The sequence below is a fragment of the Ceratotherium simum genome, chromosome Y, assembly GCF_057802395.1.
Source record: "Ceratotherium simum simum isolate JZ-2026a chromosome Y, ASM5780239v1, whole genome shotgun sequence".
NCBI lineage: Eukaryota > Metazoa > Chordata > Mammalia > Perissodactyla > Rhinocerotidae > Ceratotherium > Ceratotherium simum.
This window is the reverse complement of record NC_141941.1, coordinates 7,330,719-7,357,912: the sequence shown is the minus strand read 5'-3', so window position 1 is coordinate 7,357,912 and position 27,194 is coordinate 7,330,719. Positions and strand designations below refer to the sequence as shown.

The 27,194-nt window shown below is 41.3% G+C and overlaps 1 protein-coding gene across 1 annotated transcript; it reads right to left on the bottom strand.

Moving 5' to 3' along the window:
- Positions 1-22,216: 22,216 nt before the first annotated feature.
- On the bottom strand, positions 22,217-22,864 carry LOC101403977 (claudin-34). The gene has a single exon (XM_087427880.1). It carries the CDS (start codon positions 22,862-22,864, stop codon positions 22,217-22,219), a length of 648 nt encoding a protein of 215 aa, XP_087284006.1.
- Positions 22,865-27,194: the final 4,330 nt, after the last annotated feature.

The window sequence follows — 27,194 nt, the reverse complement described above, 5'->3', positions numbered from 1 at the left end:
ACTAACTACAACCCATCACCACACACGTGTGCCGAATTATCCCTTTCGCCCTCCTCCCTTCCTTTTATGTTTTTGATATCATATCTAACCTCTTTTTTGTGCATTTGTATGCATTACCCTCTTACTATGGAAACAGATAATTTTTCCTATTTGCGGTCTTCTCTTTTCCCCTTAAATCAGTCCCTTTAACATTTCTTGTAGCACTGGTTTCTTGGTGACAAACTCCTTTAATTTTTGCTTCTCTGGGAAATTTTTCATCTCTCCTTCCATTTTGAATGATAACCTTGCTGGATAGAGTAATTTTTTAATTGTGAAAGATATCAATCTCTTATTTTAATGGAAAGTTTGGGTAATTAGAGGTTTCTGTGAAGACAGATTTAGGAAAGATCGGAACAATCATTCCTAAAGAGACAATACTGCAGAGAATTAAAAATAATTTCAAATGACTGCTTATTTTTTAAAACTTCCTCTATGACTCTAAATGCTTAATAACTTCATGTTCTAAACTGTTTACTTTTTTAGAATACAATTGCTTATAATTAGTACTTTTTATAAACAGCAAGAATTCTCCAAACTTGTGTACCCATTACAGCCCGCTGGTCATTCCACCTTGCCCTGAACTGAGCACAGATTTTCTATCAGGTCTATTTTAATGTTTTGTATTTGTCTCCATTAATTAATATTCAATAATAGTATCCCAGTTAAACAGTAACTTGATTTAATAAGCAGTAGTATTTTGGTAAGTTAAAGAGTGAACGCGTTTGCAGTCAGATTCACACTGCTGCAAATTTCGAAGATTTCAATCTAATAAGGCAGCCCTCTTCTTACCAGGAGATGCACTTTCACCAGCATACTTGGGCCTGGACGGCGAGGTGAGGACTAGGGCACTGTGCCTTGTTTAGGAGGCGGGGCTGGCCAGGTCTGGGCCCTGGTGATGCTCTGCATTCCTCAGTGGCTGACTTTCTTCTTGGGTTTACTTGAGAGTGAGAAGTACATTACGGGCCTGTGGAAAATGTCTGTGACTCAAGACATGGGTGGCAATGTGTGCTAGGCCTCCATTAGCCTGCAGAACCCAGCCACCGAAATGCTGGTGGCTGGCATCCTCAAGTGTGTCCCTGCATCACTGGTTCTTTTGGGCTTGTGGCAGTCCTTCTGGGACTGAAACGTCTGAGGTACAGAGGCCACGGGGGAAGATCTTTGGAGAGGAGCACGATCGTTGTAGGGGGAGCTCTGTTTTTCCTTGTGGGACTCACCACTTTAGTACATTTGTCCTACATCACCCATGTCACCGTGCAGAGGTTCTGGGGCCCTGAGTTCCCAACAACGTGCCCTGGTGGGAATATGACAAGGCCATGTTTAACAGTTGGATTGGTGGATTTTTCCTTCTGACTAGAAGTCTTCTTTTGATCATGTCAGTTTTATGCCAACAGATTGGCTGAAAAATCAACCTCATTTCCTTCAAAACTGGACTTTTCAAGAAAAGTGCCTTTTGGTAAAGTAGACTTCATTTAAAAATGGACCATTGACCTCAAGCTTTCTTAAGCATGTGTCCAATGTAGGACTTGTTTTCCTCATCTTTCAGAAATCGGACTTCTTTCTCTCTATCCGTCTTGTTTTTTCTCATCATGGATTGGCTTAATTTTAATCTGTTGGGGCTCACAATAAAATATCAACTGAAAAAGTTTCCTCGAAGGAGTGAATTTTCCCACTCCAGAATCAAGTATCACACCCTAGGAAAAGTGGGTGCCTGAAAAAGTTCACATGCTCTCATGAAGTTGGGAGGTGAGGTGACATCACAAACAAGCGGCACCATCAGAACTTTAGGAAAAGGGAGAGCACAACAACATAGTGTCTTACATGTAGCAAGTGACCCAACTATGGCAAAGTCATCAATGGAGAGTTCATTCGTTAAAAATTACAAATAATTCAGCCAAGTGTTCGAAATGAATAAGCTTTAGGTAGAAGTGGGACGGCTCTAGTTAGGACTGTTTCCTGACAGTGGTTCTGGACCCACAGTGCCAGCATTGAGTAGGGACTTGATAGAAATGCACATTCTTAAGGCCCAACCCAGACCCACTGCATCAGAAATGCTGAGTTGGGGTCCAGGAAACTGGGTTTGACATGGCCTCTGGGGAATTCTGGTGCTCACTCAAGTTTGAGAGGCCCAGCTTTGCAGAGACTTCAGACCTGGTGGGAAGCAGGAAGATTTCTGGTGTCTGAGGTTGCTAACAAGGCTACCAGCCAAGAGGTCATGTTCAGTGAGGAGTGTTAGAAACCATCTCTCCTACATCAGTCAGTTTTGATAAGGAAAATTCTAGGTATTTCAAACAGGAAGGATTTAATACAGGGAATTAGATAGAAGAATGGGCTAGCTGAGGGAGTGAAGGTCAAGGAAAATTACTCCTGCCTATCAGGAGATCATGAGGCTGCTGAAATTCCAGGAAATACACAGCTGCCTGTGTGACTGAAGCAGGGGATTTTCAGGAGAAGGATTGGGAGGCAAGGGAGACGGGATGAATACGGGTTAACGACAGATAACCCTGCAGGCTGAATGTGATTGATTCTTTTGCAGGTTTCTGCCCCATCTCTGGTAACACCATCACAGCTCACAGAAGTGGCTGCTAGCAGTCATGGTCATTCATTCACGTAGGAAATGCCTATGGAGTGTCCCCTGTGTGCCATGTTTCCACCACACGATCCTGCTATTCTGGCCATTGCTGAATTTCCGGGGAGTGGACTCTGCCCGCTGCTGGACCAATCAAATTCTTTCCTGAGAGACTGGGAGTTGTGCAGTAGAGCTTGGCAAACGTCCATGAACTTCTTCCACTGCTCAGGATCACAGATCTGCATGGTTATATTCTTCTTTGGCACCTGATTCAACTTCTCTTTAGAGGCTGTGAACTACCCCAGGACTCTTCCAATAAATTGTTTTGCTTGTTTGTTTCCTTTTTGGCTGAGGCCATGGTTTCTCAACTAGGCCCGATGGACATTTGGGACTGGATAATTCTTTGTTCTGGGGGCTGTCGTGCACATTGTAGGTTGTTTAGCAGCATCCCTGGCCTCTACACACTAGATGCCAGTAGCACTCTACTCCCCAAGTTGTGACAACCAAAAATGTCTCCAGACATTGCCTGATGTCCTCCAGGGGGACAGAATCATCCCAGTTGAGAATCACTGACTTAGACTACTCAAGTTGGTTTCTCTTTTTTGCAGTGAAAGAGTCTTATCCACCCTCATACACCCCAATGTCTCTGGAAGACATGATTCTTTTACTCAGAGGGTCTCAAAATTGGAAGAGCAGTAACTTCTACTTCTATTAAACACCAGCTACATTTAGATGGCTTCCCGTCTGTGGATGACATTCACACCAATTCTTGCCAGGGATCCAAAGGGTCATGGTTCTCAAGGAGGAGCAAGGGCTGCTGCCCTGAAACGGGAAACCAGTCCTGATATGGGAAGATTTACAGTGGCAGCTTCCCTCCATAACCAGGAGGGTCTGGAATCAGTCTTATAGCCATAGATGCCCATTTCACGGCCTTCCTCATGCCTCTCTATAGAGTTGACTGGGCTTCTTGCCAAGCTTCTTCCCTGCGGTTCCTTTTCTGGCCCAGCTGCAGGCCTGGTTTGTAGGGTGAAGAGTGACCTCACAGAACTGTGTTGGCCCAACTGAAGCCACCCTTTGTGACTTCACCCATACTTCCCAGCCCTTGCTCTACCAGAGCTGGACCTTCCACCTCCTCCCCAGAGGTTCAGTCACTCAAGTCCCAGAATGCCTTGCAGCCCTTTCTGTCTGCAATGCCAATCTGAGTAGCATTTAACCTGAGGGAAAGTAGTAAGTGGATTAGCTAGACTGTTCCCGGAAAATTCATGTTGACCATCGAAGACTGCCATCATTCTAGGGGTTCATAAATTATGTATGCATCATATCCTAGTATTTTGTGGATTATTGAATTCAAGTTCACCAGTTCTCAGATTTCAGGATTTGTTTCTTTATCTTTCTGAAAATCAAGCTAATACTTTCCTGCCTTCAGTTGATGGCACTTCGACATTTCCTTAAAAATTACAAAAAGAGGCATCGTGATCCATGCCGTGGGTTGTAACCCAGCTAGACCTACGGACCAAAGTCTTGTGAATCAGCAAGGTATGTACAAGTCAACCAAGATGTGAAATAAAAAGATGCTTGGGTAGCATTGTTCATAACAGAGAATAAGTGAAAACAACCACATATCTGTCAATAGGGGATTGGGATATAAATTACAGTCACAATCAGAGTAGCAGTGGTGACAGCAACAACTAATATGTGTTGAGGGCTTAACATGTGCCAAGAAATGTTGAAGAACCTGTGTTATTCCTTTTAGGCTCACAACAATCATATCTGAGGACAAAACAATTTCTACTCCAGTTTTACAGATGGGGAAACTGAGGAACCAAATTAAATAACTAGCCAAGGTCAAACCGTTGGTGACTGTCGAAGATGCCAAGCTTCACTTTGTATTGGCTCTGCTACCCTTTCCATTTCACGTACCTGCCAGTGGGAAACAAATTAGACCCTGGCCTGCAATGGAGTGGCAGAGCAAGACTGGTTGTCTGAGGATTTTGTAAGTAACAGAAAAACTTATACAGTTCATGTAATGATAGGTCTGATTGATACACTTCATTTATAACATTAAAATGTGATTTCCATTTTCTACCACAAGCTAATACAAATGAACCCTGAATGTTTTTTGTGGCTTCTGAAGTAGAAATTTACATTCCAGAAGCTCTGACTTAGCACAGGATGAATATCCCAGGAAGAAGTCCGGATTGTACAGCTCAGGAGGAGCCTGGGAATATCAACTCATCAGGCTTCATGAAAAACTGCAGTGGACACCGCTGTGTGTTCCCCATAATACGTTTTTCTTTTCTCCTGGGCCCATAGTTGGGCTAAATTTCCCAGCCATATAACTGGTACCAGTCACTGTTAAGTGAGCAGAAATCCTGCACTCCACTTCTAGGCTGGCCTATGATGCATCCCACAAGTGATGCTCCATACTCCTTTCAATTCTGACTAGATGCAGTCAGGCCCAGAGAACTTTCCGTCTACCTATGGAGGAATGCGGCTGCAAGACAGAAGGATCCAAAGTCCCTGAGTCACAGCTTGGAGGACACAACATGAGTAAGAAATAGACTTATATTGTGTCAAGTCACTGTTGTTTTATCTTTTGTCACAGCAACCAATGCTCCCTAAATGAACACAAAACTCTTGTGGGTTTTGGTTGGAATTATATTAAATGAAGGAGAAGTGCTAGTTTACAACATTGAGTCATTTTTCTCATGAACATAGTCTACATCTCTATTGATTAACCCGTCTTTCATGACTTTAAAATAAGATTCATTTTTTCCCCGTGAAAGTCTTGCACATCTTCTTTCAGATTTATTCCTTGGACCACTATTGGTTTTCTTACCATTGTAAATAGCATATTCTTTTAGAGTCACATTTTTTAAAAAGTTGTCACTGGTATATAGGAATGCAACTGGGTTTTGTTTTTAAACATCTTTGTTGAGATATAATTTGTACACCATAAAATTCACTCATTTAAGGTGTACACTTTGAAGAGTTTTAGTAAATTTATATAACTGTAGGACCATGACCATAATCCAGTTTTAGAACATGACTGTCAGGCCAAAATGTTCCCTAGTGCCCATTTGTGTTCATTCCCTACTCCTACTCCTAGCACCAGTCAAACACTGCTGTTTTTCTGTCTCTGTGGTGCTGCCATTTCTAGAAAACGCCTATAAATTGAATCATGACTATGTAGTCTTCTCTTGAATTTTCTACATAATCATATTGCCTCTGAAAAGTTACGGTTTGTTGCTTCCTTTCCGGTCTTTTTACCTTTAATTTCTTTTCATCTTCTATTTGTTTAGTGGTTGCTCTTAAGATTTTTACATACTCACTTAGATTTTAAGTTAATCAATGACTCAGAATAAGCAAGGACATTAAAAAGCTTTAGCCCTAATTATTCTCTCCTACCTTCCATGTTATATGTGAACTCCATAATATAGACATTTAAAAATTATAATCAGTGCTTGTTTAGATTTACCCACGTGCTTACCAATTTCTTTATCATTGCTTCTGGATCCAACTCCTTCACTCTGGGTCCAATTACTTTCTTCTCAAAGTGTCTCCTTTTGTAAGTTATTTATCTGAAAATGTCCTGATTTTCTCCTCATTCTTGAGTGATGGGTTAGTAGATATAGAATTACTGGTCTAATTGTAGATCCTTTATCATTAATTTCTATTTTCTCTCTGGTTCCCTTTAAGAATTTTTCTTTGTATCTGAAGTTTCCGCATTTTCACTATGATACATCTAGGTGCGAATCTATGTTTATCCTACTCAAGGCTCAATGTACTTTCTTAATCTGAGGATTCATATCTTTCACTAATTCTGGAAAAATTTCAACCTTACTTCAAATATTTTCTTTTTCACAATCTATTATTATTCCACTGAAATGCCTTGAGACATACATTGGGCCTTCTCACTCTAGCCTCCATACCTCTTACATGCTCTATCACATTTTCAGTTTCTTTGCCTTTCATGCCGTGTTTCAGGCAATTTCTTCAGATTTATCTTCCACGTACCCCAATTCTCTCATCAGCTTTATCTACCCAGCTATCTAATCCTACCATGGAGTTTTATACTTCAAAAATGACATTTTTCGTCGATATTGCCAAATGTCCCCTGAGGGAGTTAAGTACAATCACCCCCAGTAGACCCTTGAGTTAAAGGTAGCCAAAGACCCAGGCAAAAGGATGTTATGGTACATTGAGCCTATGCAGTTTTGTTTGATAAACAGTTTTCCTCAAAACTCTCTCAACATACTGTGGCGTCCGTTAGCCAGGATCATTAACTACCTTTAACCCAGTGGTTCTCAATGGGGAGAAATTTTGCCCCCCAGAGGGCATTGGGAAATGTCTGGAGACAGTTTTTGGTCTCTGCTTGGAGGAGAGAGAAGTGCTACTGGCATCTAGTGGGTAGAGGTCACAGATGCTGCTAAACCTCTTACAACACACAGCACAGCTCCCACCCCCAGAGAACCCAGCCCAAAATGTCAAGAGTGCCAAGGTTGAGAAACCCTGCTCTAACCTAACCAATTATAGTGTCTTAAAGATCTCTAAGCTCTAAACCTGATTATTTTCCTGTGTGCGTATGTGACCTTATTTATAACCTCTCATTCAGCCTAGAGTTAGTTGTGTCCATTGATGCTGTACCTGTGTGCTTTCATTATACCGGTATTTCTTCCTGTCTTTGATTTTTCACGGCGTATGTACAGAACATGTTTGTCGACAGATTTCAGGAAGTGAAAAGCTTGAAAGGAAGGAATAGGTTTGCAGAATAGAGCAAGAGAGGGGAATATAAGCTTCAGACACACTCTGAAAAACCAAATATGTTTTATTTTAAATGAGTAGGTGTATTCGACAATACGATGTGTATGTAGGAAATTTCTTCAAGAAAACTTTGCCAGCCACTCCAAAGGGTAGGCCCTTCCTTCACACCTTTTGTTTTGAACGTTCGGCCACAGCCATGGGTTTCACCCGATTCCAGTGTTTTAGTGAACGCGTTTCACAGAAGAACATGGCGGCACTTGTTAGCGAGAGGGTGGCAGTTACAATTCCTAGTGGGAACACATAGGAGAGGCGTTTCTTCCTTAGCATCTCTTTTTCAACAGGAAAGCTAAGTGGGAAGTCAAGGGTGGTTTTGCCATAAAAATCCACGGTGAAATTCCAGCTCACTGTAACCATGGTACAACTAGAGCTGAGGAAAAGGAAGAAGGCAGAAATGTTGTAACACGATTGGAGGAAATCTGGGTATGGGCCGTTGATACAGCTTATAAAAAGTGCCAGTGAGCCAAAAACCAGGGCTATTGACTTCATAAAATTTGCCAACAATATCAGGTCCTGACCATACTGGATTTCATCTGAAATGACCCAGCTCCCATTGATCCTGCAGTGCATCGGCACCTCAACCATTGAGCCAGAGATGTTAAATGTTTGAGAAAAGAAAACGTCCCAAAGTCCAATGAACACAATGGGAACAACGTCGCTGTTAAACTCCCACACGCGCCAAGATCTGCTGCAGGCTAGGCCTATGCCAAGAGCCCAGGTCAAATAACTGAAAAAGAGGCACACCAGTTTGAAGAATAAGTTCTTCCATTGAAGTTGACTGAAGAGGAGGCAGAGGCATCATGAAGTCAAGCCAGGAACACCAAAGAGAAAAAATAAACAGAATGAATGAGCCACAGTTTTGAAAGTGCTAAATATTTACGTCTTGTCCTTCTTGTCTAGAAGTTATATTTCAGTGTTCTATATATGTATTGGCCTTCAATTAGTGTACTAAATATTTTATGCAAGAATAAAAGAAGCCTAGAAATCCATGATCGTGGTGGGAGTATTAATTTGCAAGGCATTGTGGGAACACAATTTGACAACATCTTTCAAAAGTTGAAACATTCCTACCTCTTGTCCAACAATTCCAATTCTAGGAATTAATACTAAGGTATATATAAAAGTTTGAGAAAATATACATACAGAAATGTTAGTTACAGCACCATTTATCGTAAGTAAAAATTGGAAATAACCTAAATGTCTATTAATAGAGGAATGCTTACATAAATTATGGTACATCCAGGATTATAGTGGAATATCACATGGTCATGACCAAGAATGAGTTAATCCATATGAACTGTCTGAAGAAACTTCTGTACTATACCAAAAAAAGCAAAATAAATACTAATACATATGGTATGACCATTTGTGTCAAAAGACAAACAGATCTAATTTTCTTTATACATAAACAAATAGATATGTACATACATTTTTTAAAAGTTTAGAAGGATGTGACATAAAGAGTAATTCTAGGGAGACCAACTGAGAAAAATAGAGACTTGCATTCTTATTTACATATGGTCTATAATTTGTACGGTTTTTAATGAAAAACACACATAATTTTATAATTAAAAACAGAGTGAACATGATCTTGAAGATCTAGAATATGTTACACACAACAAATCATGCCTATTTACTTTTTTTACCTATCACTGGCTCAAAATTCCACCTTTAGATGTTGGCTTCTTTTGGGTGCAACTTAAAAATATTCTGATGTATTTTGCATGAAGAAAATATCTTCTCTGAGGCAAAAATCTAGAGTATGGACCAACTTACTTGGATCTCTTTTTAATTCGAATCCTTGGCAGTAAATGGCAGGGATTATCAGAAAATGCTACCCCTAGAGCTTTTCCCTCTGTTGATTAGCAGAAGGGAATGAGGCGGGGTCTGCTCAGAGTGGACCAGCATGTGGATAACATAGGCAACTTGCCCATGCAGAAGATTTTAGGGGCCTCCAAACTATGTCTCCTTGTTGTGAAGTCTAATATTCCCAACATTGTATCCACAGTCCCACAATCTTCTGGAGAATGTGCTTTCTAATTACACGAAGGCAGCGGTTTTACTACTTGAGAAGTTACATTAGCAAGATGGGTTTGGGGTTGACTGCCAATTTGATTACTTCACTCTCCAGTAATAATACTTTCTTGCCAATGGAGGTCTGAGGGAATGGACCACAGGACCAGTGAGTTTGACGGAGTGAGAGAATCAGGAAGGAGAAAGTTACAGTTGCAGGGAAACACACCAGCCCGGGAAAGTTTTGGTACGTCTGTGTCTGAAACTGGTGGGATGGGGACGTGTTTTTCCTGAAGACCAAACTTGGAAGACTCCATACATCTTATTTTAAATTTTTACCTATGGTCCATGTAGAAGGACTCAAGAGTTCAGAAGATTGGAGAATGGCAAATATTCTTTGTAGCAGTAGGAAATGTTGACCAGGAAGGGGAAAAGGTCCAGCCCCCGTTAAAAGATTCACAGAGACGAATCACCTACAGTATAAGAGATATGGTTAGGTAGAGTTTGACTCTGAACACAGCCCACAAATCCCTGCCTCTCACCAAATATTTCTCACACACGTTTAATGAGAGCCCAATGATAGATGTACGGTTAGGATCCCCATTTTATAGATGAGGGAACTGAGCACAGAGAGGTTAAGTAACTTACTCAAGGTCACATAGATATAAATGGCAAAGCCGGGCTCCAGAGCCCTTGCTGTGGACACAGTGCTTCCTGGCTCTTCCGATATTTGATGACATTTATTTACATCAACAGAGTACCAACAAATAGACAAATCCCATGTCAATTATAATAATGGCCGTCAGTGGCCTTCTCTATGTCCTATAAAAAATGAAAGTGAATCTTGAAGGACAGCAGCATATGGGAAAATACAAATACTTGCCTCCTCATCTCCCTTATCTCAGTGTGACTCAAGGCCTTTTAAAAGCTGATACTTTTATCAAAAAAAAAAAATTACAAGTGTGGTTAAGGATGTGGAGAAATTGGAATTGTTGTGCACTGCTGGTGGGAATGTAAAATGGTGTGGTGGCTGTGGAAAATGATACAGCGATTCCTCAAAAAATTAAACATAGAATTATCATATGGTGCAGCAATTCCACTTATATTTACCCAAAAGAAGAGACAGCAGGGATTTGAACAGATTGCACACTCATATTTACAGAAGCATTATTCACAATAGCCAAAAGGTGGTAACAACCCAAACGTCCATGGATGGATGAATGGATAGACAAAATGTGGTTCAGCCATACAACGGAATATTATTCAGCCTTGTAAAGGAAGGAAATTCTAACACATGCTACAACGTGGATGAACCTTTAGGACATTATGCTAAGTGAAATAAGCCAGTCACAAAAGGATAAGCACTGTATGGTTCTACTTCTATGAGGTCCCTAGAGGAGTCAAACTCATAGAGACAGAAAGAAGGACAGTTGGTGCCAGGGGCTGGGCGGTGGGGAGTTAGTGTTCAATGGAGACAGAGTTTCAGCTGGGGAAGGTGAAAAAGTTCTGGAGATGGATGGTGGTGATGGTTGAACAACACTGTGAATAATGTCCTTAATGCCGCAGAACTGTATGCTTAAAAGTGGTTAAAATGGTAAATTTTAGGTTATGTATATTTCACTACAATAAAAAAGTATCATGAGAAAGTAAATACTTTATAAAGAGCAAAGACATGTTCTATTTATTAAAGGAGTGACACTCTGTGGTTTGGCGACACCATCACTTCCATTGCTAAGTCAGGAGTTAGCCATTTACTTTCCCACACTCACACTTGGTCGCGTTGCTGTTTCATATAAAGAGAGATGTGATGGTGGAGATGACAGTACTCAATGTTGTGAGTTATAATTCATTCACTGATACTCAGATGGCCTCAGTTAAAAAAGCCAACAGCACAGAGGCTAGTCAACCACGCTGAAATGTGATGATTCTCGTTTATGTCAAAATAAAGGCAACCTGGGCTTACCTCTTTTGTAGGACCATCCAATGACATCGAACCTCTTCCAGAGAAGATGAAATGATTAAACTGACGTGATCCCTGTTAACCTAAATAAAGAGGTAAACTGAGACAAGCTAAAAAAAAAATGAGTTTATTCAGGAATAGCAGAGGAATTGCAATTTGGGGCAAGCATGCCATGGTGAACCATAGGCAAGTCCAAACAGACAAAGGGAAGGTCAGCTTTTAGAGGTTTGAGGAGGAAATTGGGGAGGGTTGTTTTGAATAAAAGTTCCCTGGAGAAGAACAAGAGTTTGAGGCTGTGGCACTTTCTCATTGGCTGCAAGCGGTGGTTAGTGTGTTGTTGCTGGGGCAGGGGGCATCTTTTTTCATTTTCTTCAAAGCAAGAAATGAAATTCCCATGTGAAAAAATGTCCTCCCTTGTACCAGAAGAAAAATAACATTCTTATCATCACAGATAAGAAGTTGAGACCAAGAGAATTTTAAATAAAGAATTCTATACAAAAACAAGAGTATTGGTGGTGAGCATGAAATATTATAATGTACACCTGAAATTTACACAGTGTTATAAACCAATGTGACCTCAATAAAATAAAAATTAAAAGACAAAAGAAGAGGCCCGGCCCCGTGGCTTAGCGGTTAAGTGCCTGCGCTCCGCTACAGGCTGCCCGGGTTAGGATCCCGGGCGCGTGCCGACGCACCGCTTCTCCGGCCATGCTGAGGCCGCGTCCCACATACAGCAACTAGAAGGATGTGAAACTATGACATACAACTATCTACTGGGGCTTTGGGGAAAAAAAAAAAAGACAAAAAAAGAATTCTAAACAAACAGACCTTGTTAAAATAATTCTTATCTAGGGGCCGGTCCCATGGTGTGGTGGTTGGTTTGGCATGTTCTGCTTCAGCAACCCAGGTTCACAGGTTCAGATCCCCAGTGCGGACCTACACCGCTTGTCAGCCATGCTGTGGCGGCGACCCACATATGTAGTGGAGGAAGATTGGCACAGATGTTAGCACGGGGCTGATCGTCCTCAAGCAGAACAAAAAAAATTCTTCTTTCTTCCAGCTGGTTATGCAGCTGCAACAAGTGATATGTGTGCGAGAGCTCTCCCTTCAGGGCTTCCTGACTCCATTTTAAATGAGGTTTTCCTTACCCCCAAGAAGTCTCAAGGCTCTCCTTAACCATGGCAAAAAAAAATAAACCACAGTGGTTTCCCTCAACAAATAAAAAAAGGCAGGAGGATTTCTCAGAAGTACAAAGAGTAGTAACTGCCAAGTTGCAAGGGAAACAAGTAAGTCAAAACATTCTCATGTTTTGTGAAAATTAATAAACAGAAACCTCATTTAAAATGAAGTTGGGAGGACAGAAGGGGGAGCTCTCATGCCCTGCCACCATGGCAGAGCCCAACAGGAAGAAGAAAGTCTTCCTCTTCTTGACTGGGAAGACGCTCAGCCAATGAGAGACTGGCACAACTCAGCCAATGAAAAGCCACTACATGTCTAACTCGCAGTTCTTCCAATGGACTCTGTTTACAATAGCCCTTCCTAACTTAGTCTTCCCCTCTATAAAAGAGTTTCTCCTCCCCTTGTCGCTCACAACTAGCACGTGGCTTGCTGTGGTTGCAGATCCTGAATTGCAATTCTTTGTTGATCCCGAATAAACAAATTTTTGCTGGAGAAATCATTGGCAGTCTATTTGTTTAAGGTCAATAGTTTCCATGACTACCAGGGCTGGTCAGTGAATTTTGTGGAGTGGGGCACGTGACAAGAGACAATATAAATGATCAGAGTAGTCAAACACCTCTTGAAGAGTTGAGAAGCCTTTCTAGAATAAAAATTTCTTTTTCAAGGTCCTAGGCCAAATAGTCACTGTAATTCATGAGAGTCTTTTTTTTTTTTTTTTTTAAGATTTTTTTTTATTTGTTTATTTTTTCCCCCCAAAGACCCAGTAGATAGTTGTATGTCATAGCTGCACATCCTTCTAGTTGCTGTCATGAGAGTCTTAAGTAGGAAAACTGTAAGAATTCCCAGAGCTGATTGAAAGAAAGATGTCCCATGATGAGAGTCAGGGTCAGGCCCTCTGGAAGGTGCCCTCCTTAAGTTTCCTTGAACAAGGATCCATGGATAGATATTGACATAAGGCCCTCATATGTGGCTTGAGTTCTGTTTTGTTTTGGTTGCAAAGATCAATTCAATTTCCCCCTCTGTGTTCTTCCTTAAATATGGTTGTCACCTGATTATGCTTAAGATTGTACATTTATACAGTTTTAATTTGATACTTACTGTGGCCAAAATTCTAGAAACTCACACAAAGTAAGCATGTTGTTAAATTGAACCAGCGGTAGAAGTGGGCAGAGAGGAGAGAAAAGGGCAGATGGGGATGGCAAATTGGGAGAAACTTGATGTTGGTGTTATTATTTTTTATCTTCTTTTTATATTACATTTTAGTTGAGGTATAATTTACAAAGTAAAATCTTAAAGAGTGCAGCTCAAGGAATTTTTACATAGGTCCCCCTGTAACCTCCACTCGGATCAAGAGACAGAATATTTGCTGTCTCCCAAAAAGTTTTTCATGCCTCTTGCTAGTCAATAGCCAGCAGTGCCTGCCCCCTGATCCAGAGGTAACCCCTAGTCTGATTTCTCCCACCACAAATTACTTTTGCATATTCTTGAACTTTGTATAAATGGAAACCCACAGTATGTATCCTTGGTGTCTGGTTTCTTTGGCTCAGCATCATATTTTTGAGATTCCCCTGTGTTGCCAAATGTATCATCACTTTGCACATTTTTACTGCTGCATAGCACTCCATCGTGTGGACATACCCATTCTTTCATTGATGAACATTTGGGTTGTCTCCAGGTTGGGCCTATTATTGGGAAGAATTTATTGATATTAAAAAAATAAGACATATGTTTTTCTCTAGTTTGGTGTTTATGCTCAAGCGGTGGTAGGAAATTTGTGCTTTGTAGAATTAGGTTTCTCACAGAAGTGCCGCCAGTCAGGAGTCTAGATGGGCTTTTGACATTTCACAGAGAAACCATACACACTATTGCTGCTCGCCTGACTTTCTCTGTTGGGCGAGCCACCTTCTTTGAAGAAGAGACAAGAGAACTCTAGGAAAGGCAGACAGATGGAATCTTGTAGGCTCCAAAATCTTGCCCTGCTCTCCTAGAGGAAGAGCAAGTGTCCCAAGAAGGATATGTTGAGGACATTGTGGTAGAGTGTGGAGTCTCCCATAAGACACCAGTCATGTGAACAGTTAGCTTTAGGAGCAGAAAAATAGCTCTCCAGTAATCAGCGATACTGCTAGTCCTTGCTGTCAGTGTCACGGCAGAGAACTGCTGAGGACTGTGTTAGAAGATCTGGGCTTTCATCACAGCTCCACCCCCTCTGACCAGGGACAAGCCACTTGGAATCTCCAGATTGCAGTCCCTCAGGTGGAAGATGGGAGCCACCTGCCTCTCTGCTACAGGAACACCATGCCTCCCAGTGCTGAAGCCAACCCAGCACATTCTCCAGGGCTGCCAAGGGGCTGCCAGGAAGAGAAAGGCGAAAGATTCACGAGCCAGGAAACGCTCAACCCACTGGGCATTATGACAACTGTTACTTCCTGGTGTTTCCTCAGAGTCCAAGTTGGGACTGAGGAGAAGGCTAGGGAGGAGGAAGGAATCGCCAGCACTGACCTATGCCACCCTCCCTTGCTCTGGGAGTGTGTCACCAGTGACTCCTTCCTTCCTGGTCTCAACAACAAATGTTCTGGCACTTTTCAATTTTCACCCCCTGCCTAAATACCATATGGCACCCCTCCAGTTCCTGGTTATCTTGGAATGATCTCTGTGGGGGAGAAAGAATGAGAGAAATGCCATCAGCCCTTACAGAACCCTCCAGTGTGTGTTGTACCAACAGGAAACACACAGGACACATTCTCTTTGCTTATTCCTGTAAAAAATAAAGTGAGTCCCTTAAAGAATCTTTCCAAAAGGTCCTTCAGAAGGTCTTGAAACTCCTTTTTCCCTTTTCTCCTTTTACCCTGCTCCCCCAAAGCAGACCCTGCCACGGTTATCCTCTCGCCTTTTGTGTCTAAAATCTTTACGACCCATCAGCTTGCTCTCTGTTGAGAATGAAGGCAGAAGAAGGTCAAAGGACCACTTTCCGCAGTCCAAGCCAATTCAGTCACTTCCCCCTGAGAACACCAGGGGGCAGAGGTGCTGCCCCCACCATGGTCCCCATTTCATCCCTGTGAGAGAGTGGGTTCGAGTAAGCCTTCCCGACAAGCATGTCATCTAAGACCTTCCATTTTGCAAGTAGCCTGTGGTTTTGATCCACTCAAATTACACAACTCCTCTTTCAAAGCTCCTATATGTAAGGTTGGCCTTAATTAGAGCAACTATAGGGAAAGATTTCATTGGGAGAAAGGTGATGTTTACCTGGGAATCATTTTACAAGCCATTCTTGTAGTTGCATGGAGAATACATGGGAATCTGTTTAAGGCCAGCCCTGAAGGTCTGAATGGAACTCAGATGGCCATCCAACTCCTTTCAAAGACATGGGAAGGAAGCCAAGAACATTTTAACTAAATGCAAAAGGGTGTGTTTTCCTCCCAGTTCCCAATGCTTGAGAGCTAAAGATATTATGCAATTACGGTCATACGCCGCATAATGGCATTTCAGTCCATGATGGACCACATATACGGCGGTGGTCCCATAAGACTAGTAGCATATAGCCTAGGTGTGTAGTAGGCTGTACCATCTAGGTTTGTGTAAGCGCACTCGATGATGTTCGCACAACAACAAAATCACCTAACGACGCATTTCTCAGAATGCGTCCTAGTCGCTAAGCAATGCATGACTGTAATGATCAGCAGGAAAAGGACATTTACTAAAGAGCACTATCAAAATTTTACAAAACCTCCATGAGAAAAGAAGTATCTGTTGCCCACAAATCGGAACACAAAGGCCAAAGGTAAAGGATCTGTTTAACAGTCTAGCAGAGCATCCTGCTCACTTGGGTCCATAGGCAATGTTTTTGGAACACATATTTAAGTAGCTGATAGCCTTATGTCACAGTGGGGAGACACTTTCAAACATTATGCTCTCAAAGACTTAAACAAATATTCTTTGAGAAGGACATTCCATGTTACCCCTTTGATTTCTGTCCTGTGGACTCAATATGACCCCGAGCGTGTGGCTCTGAGATTGAAGTATGTCTAATTTTTAACCTATTAATACCTTATTTTTTCAGTCATTCATTTAGCTTTTTTTAAATTGAGGTAACATTGGTTTATAACATCATATAAATTTCAGGTGTACATCATTATATTTCAATTTCTGTGTAGACTACATCATGTTCACTACCCAAATACTAATTACCATCTATCTCCACATACATGTGCCCTGTCACCCCTTCCCCCCATCCCCACCCCCCTTTCCCTCTGGTAACCACCAATCTAATCTCTGTATCTATGTGTTTGTTTGTTTGTTGTTGTTGTTATCTTCTACCTATGAGTGAAATCATACGGTATTTGTCTTTCTCCATCTGCTTATTTCACTTAGCATAACGCCCTCAAGTTCCATCCATGTTGTTGCAAACATCCTCAAGATTTCATCTGTTTTATAGCTGAGTAGTATTCCATTATGTGTGAGTGTGTATATATATACCACATCTTCTTTATCCCTTTATCCGCTGATGGGCACTCAGGTTGTTTCCAAGTCTTGGCTATTGTGAATAGTGCTGCAATGAACATAGGAGTGAAAATATCTTTACGCGTTCATGTTTTCGTGTTCTTTGGATAAATACTCAGAAGTGGAATAGCTGGATCATATGGTAGTTCTACTCTTAATTTTTTGAGAAATCTCCATACTGTTTTCCATAGTGGCTGCACCAGCTTGCACTCCCACCAGCAGTGTACGAGGGTTCCCTTTTCTCCACATCCTCTCCAACATTCATTATTTCTTGTCTTGTTTATTATAGCCATTCTGCTGGGTGTGAGATGATATCTCATTGCAGTTTTGATTTGCATTTCCTTAATAATTAGTGATGTTGAATATCTTTTCATGTGCCTGTTGGCCACCTGTATATCCTCTTTGGAAAAATGTCTGTTCAGATCCTCTGCCAATTTTTTTAATTGGGTTTGTTTTTTTTGTTGTTGATCATTCCTTTAGTTTTGATGGGGTCCTTTTTTTTTTTTTTTTTTTTTTGTGAGGAAGATCAGCCCTGAGCTAACATCCATGGCAATCCTCCTCTTTTTGCTGAGGAAGACCGGCCCTGAGCTAACATCTATTGCCAATCCTCCTCCTTTTTTTCCCCCCTTTTCTCCCCAAAGCCCCAGTAGATAGTTGTATGTCATAGTTGCACATCCTTCTAGTTGCTGTATGTGGGACAACCCCTCAGCATGGCCAGAGAAGCTTTACAATGTATTCTTTTGACAAGGCTGTAAGGAAGCAGACATTCTCATAGATTGCTCATGAGAGTACAAAATGGATCATCCCTATAGTAGAAGACTTAGCTATGTATATAAATATATATATCTATATATTGTGTGTGTGAGGAAGATCAGCCCTGAGCTAACATCTGATGCCAATCCTCCTCTTTTTTGCCTAGGAAGATTGGCCCTGGGCTAACATCGCACATCTTCCTCTACTTTATATGGGACGCCGCCACAGCATGGCCTGACAAGCGGTGTACTCATGCACGCCCAGGATCCGAACCTGCGAAATCCCAGGCCGCCGAAGGGGAGCATGAGCACTTAACCGCTACACCATTGGGCTGGCCCCCAGCAATATATATTTTTAAATTATACATGCCTTGACCCTTTGCTCCAGGAGTCCTAGGAATCCATCCTAAAGATACACTGGCAAAAATACAAAAAGATGTATGCACAAAGTTATAATACATACATACATACACACCTAACTGGTTGAATAAACTAGGATACATCCACACAATGAATACTATACAGACATAAAAACAATGAGAAAGAGCTCAACACACTGAAATAGAGTGCTTGGCAAGAATTTATTGTCAGGTGACAAAAGCAAGGTGCCAAATATTATGTATACTATGATTGTATTTTGTAAGGGATGGAATAAATATGAACACACACTCTTATATTCACAAAAGAAAACACTAGAAAATAAACAAAAAATTTAAAAATTACCTAAGATGAGAGAGAATAGAATGGGGATAGGAACAGAAATTTATTCAGACTATTTCTGAATAAACCTGGTTAAATAACTTTGACTTTGAAATTATGTAAATATTTCACATATTCAAAAACTAAAACTGTCAAAAACGCAAAAGTAATCCCTAAAAATAGAAAACAAGAGGAAATGAATAAACTTAATTGCTTACCAAGTTAGTGATATAACCATACAACCATCATTAGTGGTTAAGAGTATAACCATCATTACATCAAAAAACTTTAGAATGCAGCATTTTGAACATATATACCTAACACAATACATTTTAGAGATAAACAAGGCTTTAAAGAAACCTTAAACTTTATTCAGTCTTATGGCTAATAATGATATTAGTAATATTATTTTTAAAATTTTATATATCATAGAATAAAGCAAAAAAAATATGTTAATATTGTTGGGTTTTCAATCTGGCAGAAAGAAATGCAGTATAGGGGCCGCCCCATGGCTTAGCGGTTAACTGCATGCGCTCCGCTGCTGGCGGCCCAGGTTCGGATCCCAGGCGTGCACTGACACACTGCTTATCCGGCCATGCTGAGGCCGTGTCCCACATACAGCAACTAGAAGGATGTGCAGCTATGACATACAACTATCTACTGGGGCTTTGGGGGGAAAATAAATAAAAAAATAAATAAAAAATTATAAAGAACCACTGGTATAAAAGACAATTAGATGTACAGTAAATAAATATGCGTTAATTTCAACATCTCTCTCTAACATTTGATGAATGTAGTTGTTAACTGTATTGTTGATATGTCCTTCTCTCTACTATTTTGTTCTTTAGGAAAATCATTTTCATAGAATGAATTTTATTGATAAAGTGAAGAGCTGTTTGAGGTAAATAGTATGTTATGATTGTCTTGAATAAAGATTTTTTTTTAATCTTAAAATAATACCAATAGAGACATGTCAAAGGATACATGTCCCTGTGGCTCCATTTCCAAGGATGGGTCAATTTGATCATGAAAGGAATAATGAATGCAATTGAGTGAAACACTTTGCATATATAGAAATCCACGAGTTACCGTTAAAAACTTTTATGAAACAAGTAGGGAAATTTGAAAAGTTATTGTTAACTATTTTTGGTGTGATAATGACAATGTGGTTATGTTAAAAAAAAAAAAAAAAAGGAGTCCTTACCTTTTAGAAATGCATACTGAAGTATTTATGCATAAAATAATATATTACCAGGGATTTATTACAAAATAATCCAAGGCTGGGGTTGGTGAGAGTCAGTGAGGGTAGAGATGAAACATGATTGGTCACATATTGATAATTCTTGAAGATAAGATAATTGTCTGTCTACTTTTGAATGTATCTGAAAATTTCCATAATAAAAACATGGAAACAAGGGCCAGCCCCAGTGGCCTAGTGGTGCGCTCTGCTTCAGCAGCCCAGGTTCAGTTCCTGGGCACGGACCCACACCACTCGTCTGTCAGTGGCCATGCTGTGGCAGCAGCTCACATAAAAAAAAAAGAGGAAGATTGGCAGCAGTTGTTAACTCAGGGTGAATCTTCTCCAGCAAGAATACCCAAAAAAACAAATAAAAAAACCCATGGAAACAATCTCATGAGTTCATACTCAAGAGTTGAGTTGACACTCAAAAAAGAAAAAGACAGAAAGGAAAATTGACGTAGTACAATTTTTAAAAAATACACTGGTCAACACCAAAGGTAATTAGGGCATACTCTAAAAATTTAACAAGCAGAGGGAAAAAATGAAGCATTTACATTGCCTTTTTTTTTTTTTAATTTTAATTTTTATTTATTTTATTTTTTCCCCCAAAGCCCCAGTAGACAGTTGTATGTCATAGCTACACATCCTTCTAGTTGCTGTATGTGGGACGCGGCCTCAGCATGGCTGGAGAAACAGTGTGTCTGTGTGCGCCCAGGATCCGAACCCCGGGCCGCCAGCAGCGGAGCACACACACTTAACCGCTAAGCCACGGGGCCGGCCCTACATTGCCTTTTTTGTATGAGGTGAATTTTAGAGTAACCAAGTAGCCATACTTGATGAGGGAAACTTCTTCTTTACAAAAGCATCCCAGCTTATAAATCTGCCAAGAATGTTCACCACTTAGGGCAATAATTGATTCAAACAAGGACCATCAATAGGTGAAACCGTTAGGTGGAAGTTTACAAGAGGGATCAGGCTTTCCCCTGGTGGATCCACCCATTAATCTTAGCCTCACTAAAAAGGACAATTACCACGTGCCACTTGGTATAATGTACTCAGAGTGAAGTACAGGGCACCACCTTTGAAACACTCTTCCTCAAAGAGTTGACCCAGAAGCTAATCCAGCCTCGGAGATAACAAAGTTAATGATAGGACAATCGGCCCACTGTCTTCAGCAAATCAAAACCATTTTTTAAAAAAAACGGCAGAGGGGGTGCGGTAGGGAGAGTGCTTTCAATTAAGACTTAAGAGGCAGAATGAGCACCTTGTGTGGAAAAAATAAAACTGTATATTTTTGAGGCGTTAAAAAATTCTAAGTATTTGATGATAACAAGGAATAATTGTTAATTTTTTTCAGGTATAATATGAGTTTGCAAGGAAATGTCCATTTTTTAGAGAGTAACATTGAAGTATGTAGGGATGAATGGACATGATATCTGGGTTTGCTTTAAAATCCTTTGGGAGGGGCCGGCTCCGTGGCTTGGCGGTTAAGTGCGCGCGCTCTGATGCTGGCGGCCCAGGTTCGGATCCCGGGCATGCCCCAGGGCACCACTTCTCCATCCAGCCCGAGGCCGAGTCCCACGTACAGCAACTAGAAGGATGTGAACCTATGACATACAACTATCTACTGGGGCTTTGGGGGGAAAAAAATGAATAAATAAAATCTTTAAAAAAAAAAAAAAAATCCTTTGGGAGGGCCGGCCCGGTGGCTTAGCGGTTAAGTGCGCGGGCTCTGCTGCTGGCGGCCTGGGTTCGGATTCCGGGTGTGCACCGACACACTGCTTCTCCGGCCATGCTGAGGCTGCGTCCCACATACAGCAACTAGAAGGATGTGCAACTACGACATACAACTATCTACTGGGGCTTTGGAGGAAAAATAAATAAATAAAATTATTTTAAAATAATCCTTTGGGAAAAGAAAAATAGTTTAATAGGGGAGAAAGAAAGGAGAGAGAAAGCTAATATGGCAGAATCTTGATAATTGTTGAGTCTGGTAATGTATGTGGGGGACTTCCTTATATTATTCCCTCTATTTTTGCACATTTTGAAAAGTTTTATGATAGAGAGATGTTATTACAGTGCTATAGGAAATCAGGTTGGTTGCATTTAGCAGAAGTTTAAGAGGGAGATGTGAGAATCTCAGATACTCTTATTTCCATACAGTAGATCTATTGTTTATTGTTTAGGTTATTTATCCAATAATAGTTAAAACCCAGATCCAATAAAACCAACAGGCAGGTGGGCAAAACTTTTTTTTTTAATGAAAATTCTTTAATTCAACCAACCAATCAATGAACCAAACTCAGATGCAGAAGGAAACAGTTGGCTCTTTCTGTCCAAAACCTTTGCCATGGTCGTGAGTCCTTGGAAATATCTGATAGAGCATCCTGGAATACTTCCCACAAACTCCTGGTAATCTTGGCTGTGCAAAGCCAGTGCAACCAGGAGTTTTATATTTCTGAAACATCAGGATGCGGTTGGCTCTCCAGGGGTAATTTATAAGAGAGGAAAAACGACCCACTTAACAACATCATGAAGGCAGCCAGACATGCCACTGTAACAGCACTGCCAATTTCCTGAGTATCTGGCTTGAAGGGCATACAGAAAGGTGGCGGGAAGGCGATACCCTCCTCATTCATCACCGAGTAGTAATTCCAGATCACAGCTATGGAGATACAGACACCAGCAGCTATGTTCAGAATTCCTGAAGCAACAAATGCAGTGCAGGTAGCATTCTTCCAAAGAATTCCCATGTACACATTCCTAAGTGCAAAGGTGGTGGAGACTTTCCCCAAGAGCCCTAGAACGCTGGCAACCAGCAGGAGGTTTTGAGCAACACGAATGTCAACAGGGAGGTAAGTATTGTGGTAGGTGTAACGGTGACACGATGTGGCTCTGTTGAAGTTGCCGGCACGGTGGTAAATGCAGACTTTCCACATTCCCACGCAGGCCAGGCCCGAGGGGAAGAGGGAGGTGTTATCCATGTACCACACTCGCCACTCCACGAGGCCCATGCAAATGGTAGAGAGGATCCATCCTACAGTGGCTACAGCGAAACCTGCTACTTGGCAATTGGCACTATTGATGAGCAGGATCATGGTGGCCAGGTACTCAGGGGAACTGCAAACAAATACAGGACGTCATGAGGGTGCGACCCTTGGGCCTGGAACAGCCCCCTGTGGGTGAGCAGTGCCATGTTTGAGAGAGAAGTCCTATATTTGAGAGTGGAGACATTTGACCCTCACGCTCTGCTGGTTGGAGCAGTGACTGAGCAAACTTTGTGAAGGGCCATTTGGCGATATTTACTGAAAGCCTTAAAACGCACAAACGTTTAGACAGGCGGTTCCACTTCTGGGCATTTGTCCAAAGACATAATTAAGATTGGCCACAAATATTTAGTCACAAAGATGGTCATCACAGCACTGTTTGTCATGTTGAAAAATGGGAAACCACGTCATGTCCAGCAATAGGGCATGGTTAAATAAATTATGCTATATCCATGCAATGGAGCTATACACCAACACTAAAAATATAACTAGAATTGTACAAGGTGTAATATTTTGTGTTTGGCTCTTTTTGCCTGGCATCATGTTTTCAAGGTTCATCCATGTTGTAGCATGTGTGAGTAGTCTGTTCCTTTTCATTGCAGAGTAGTAGTCAATCACACGGATTGAACTGAACCACGGTTTGTTTATTCATTCATCAGTTTTTGGACATTTGGATTGTTCCCAGTTTTGGTTATTATGAATTTTTAATAATTCATAATATTAATTTGTTATGTATTATAATACATATTAAATGTATTATAATTTACATGTATATGTAATTATACATATAAATTACATGTATATGTAATTTACTGCTTTAAACATCTGTACATAAAACTTTGTAGGGGCACAAGTTCTCATTTCTCTCATGTAGATATCTAGCCCCGAGATTAGTGGGTCGTATGGTAAGGGCATGTTTAACATTTCAGCAAGCGCTAAACTGTTTCCCCAAGTGGCTGCACCATTTTACATCCCCACCGGCAATGTATGAAGGTTCCAGTTTCTCCATATCTTCTCCAACCTTTGGCGTTTTTAGGTTTTTTTTATTATAGCCATTCTAATTGCCATTGAAACATAATGTGACCAAAAGGAAGATGTTCACAAGAATTGAAGTACAAACAGCAAGTTACAAAACAGTACATGCAATATAGTCATGAATATGAATAGAACTGGAAGTCTAGATGCCACGTTAGTGAGAGACGTTTTTAACTGGGTTAGAGGGATTCTGAGTTTTTAAAGCTATTTGTATCATGAAGAATCACATACATATAGAGAAGCGCACATAATCTAAGTGTTCAGCTCAATGAATATCACAGGGCAAATACCCAGGGAGCCACTGCTCAATTTAAGATATACAATATCACCACTTCCTCGTCTTTATTGTTTTCCACCTCAGCATGCAGCCCCACATATCCTAGTTCAATCCTGCCTGTTTTGCAAAATAGGAACCATGCAGTAGGCATTATTGTGGGTCTGGCTTCTTTCACTCAACATGGCGATTCTAACCTCAGATTACGATTTTTTTAAAATGACATCTGGCTGTTCACTATTTTCATATATTTCTGTCATGAGCATGATTTTCTGAAATAAGAAAAATAAGACTTCACAAAGGTTGTGAAGCAATGGAAGATTAATTCTAGTACATAAATACACCATAATATCTAGAAGGTATTAAAGTAATTCATTCACTGTAATACTTAGCAGATATAAAAGTAGAAGAATATTTAGTAACATGGGAAAATGTCCACGGTGGGTTGAATTTAAAATGCAGATAATAAAACTGTAAGGATGTAGTATGATCTTATTTTGCCCATCATAAAATATGCTGGAAAGACACAAAACAAGATGCATCTGATTATTGGGATTGCTAGTGATTTTTCTTTTCTTTTTACGTTTTAAGGTGAAAGTCTATTATTTTGTTGTTGTTGTTGTCATTGGGGAAGATTTGCCCCGAGCTAACATCTGTTGCCAATCCTCCTCTTTTTGCTTGAGGAAGATTTGCCCAAGCTAAGACGTGTGCCAATCTTCCTCAATTTTGTATGTGGGTCGCTGCCACAGCATGGCTGACAAGTGGTGTAGGTCTGAGCCCGGGATCCAAACCCAGGCCGCCAAACTGGAGCACCCAAACTCAACCACTATGCCACAGGGCTGGCCCCTATTACTTATTTAATTATAGAGAAATGGGGGCACGGAGATACAAGCATAGAAATGGATAAAGAGTGAGGCAGAGTGGATGCTGAAGCCAGTTCATGGAGAGCATTGTGGGATCCAGACTTAATTATGGGGGGTCCCAGGTGGGAGGGAGGGCCATGGCAAGGGATTTTTCCAGACTGACACCAGAAATCCCTTCTCATGGCCAGAACATTCCTAGCAGATGTCATATTTATAAAGATCATTCTTTTTGGCCAGATAATCCTGAACAAATTTTGAAGGAACAATTTAAATGGCACATTGGCAGGAATCAGGCAGTCGGGTTGAGAGAGTTAATTGGCTGTGAGTGTTTCTTTTGAGATGACAGTCGATCTGCCAGTTGGGAGCTGGCTGCCGGAGCATGTGGGCTGGCAGGAAGGACTGAAATGTTCAAGGCAACTGAATGTGTTGTTAAAGGGGGACATTCAAGTGTGTGAAAGAGACGGCACGTCACCTCAGCTGGCACAGAGTTACAGGTTGGCTCACTCTGTTGCCACGGGGCATGGGACACTTCAAGCCCACCCACCTTTAGTATGCTACGTTCTTGAGAATAATGCTTTGAAGGACACGAAAATTAATAAGTGAAAGTCGTGGGTGCCCTCTGACATCACAGGGAGGGGCCAGGCATGGGGAACACAGAGCTTGTCCTAAGGGTAAGCAGTTCTTTGGTGCCAGCAAAGTCACATTAGAGAAGTCATTTTGTCCTCAACTCAAATCAGTGGATTCTTCAAAACAGCTTTGCATTCCAGCCCCAGTCCTCTTGCTGAAAAACCCAATGGAATAAGAACTTACAGTGACTTGTGTCTGCCGAGTGAGGCGGTTTTCTCAGAGGGAAGGGGGGCGGAGGCAGTCGGCAGGGGATGGGTTGTGTCAATGCACGCCCAGACTGCGAGCTGGAACAGAAAAAACGGAAGACTGGAGATGCTGCAGAGAAAGTGGTAGCATAAATTACCAAGTCCACGTTTAAAAATTTTTTTGATAACTATATTTCCAAATAATTGTAATTCTGGGCATGTTAAAAATGCATTTTAAAATATTTTTTTCTGGGAAGAGATTCATAGACTTCACTACCAGTTAAAGAGGTTCGTGCACAAGAGGTGAAGTTCCACATGCCCAGGTTGGCAGGTTGCATGGCAGAGAATCGCCTGTAGGGGGCAACAGTGGGACCAGGAAAACCAACCATGAGGCTGCTGTAATGATCAAGGTTAGAGACCAGTACACACACACACACACACACACACACACGCTTGTACTGAAGTAGGAAGATCCTTCACTGCCGGTAAATGCTACAGAACAATGTGTATTTCATAGTCTCCTTGTAAATATGAAAAGATGTATCTAGTTTCCACGCATATAGATATGTATGGAACATTCTAGAAGGGCAGTACCTGGAACCACTAAAGGCAGTCTCTGGCTATGGAATGGGAGGGCAAGGCTCCATCCACAGGAAGTCTTTGGGCATTCCTTATTTACCATTCATGTGGGGTTCCCATTAGGGAGGGAGGGGGAGGGAGGGGGAGGGAGGGGTGGGAGGGGGAGGGAGAGAAGGAAGGAGGGAGAGGTGTGTACTTGTAAGGAAAGCTATTCAAAATACCTTGCTTAGTAAAAATGAACGTTGCAGAAGAGTTTGTATAGAAATGGTTCCATTTCAGTGAAAGTATATAGTACGTTTATATATGGATAAACATGATATATATGAATATATAAAACATGTTTGCACATGAAGAGAGAACTTCTAGGTGCAGGAAATGGTTAAAATTGTTACCTCAGGGAAGCGGGACTGGGGTAGGGGCTGTGGAGGTACAACTTTCCCTTCACGTCCAACATCCCCTTTTTGATGGTTTTCATTTTTTGCCAGAAACATTACTCTTAAAGGTAATTTTCAATTAACCAATTAGTTAATTGAAAAGAGGGCGAGGAACAGAACAGAGGAAGGTCAGGATGCCTCTGCAGGAGAAGGTGAGCAGCCCACAGGTAATTCCCCACAGAGCTGGATCAACGGCCACGAGTGAACCTGCGAGGAAGAGAGCGTGTGGGGGCCAAGGGAAACCCGCCCAGTGGAGGACAGCTCACCCTCCCTAGCCCTGCTGAGGGCCAAGCACTGCTCCAGGTCAGCGGTTCCTAAACTTTGGGACCAAAAAGGACCAAAAAGTCTCCTCCTTTACACTTAACAATTATTGAGATGGGGAGT

Bases quoted from the DNA above. Each gene is read 5' to 3' on its own strand.
- LOC101403977 (XM_087427880.1), bottom strand. From the start codon at position 22,864: ATGATCCTGCTCATCAATAGTGCCAATTGCCAAGTAGCAGGTTTCGCT.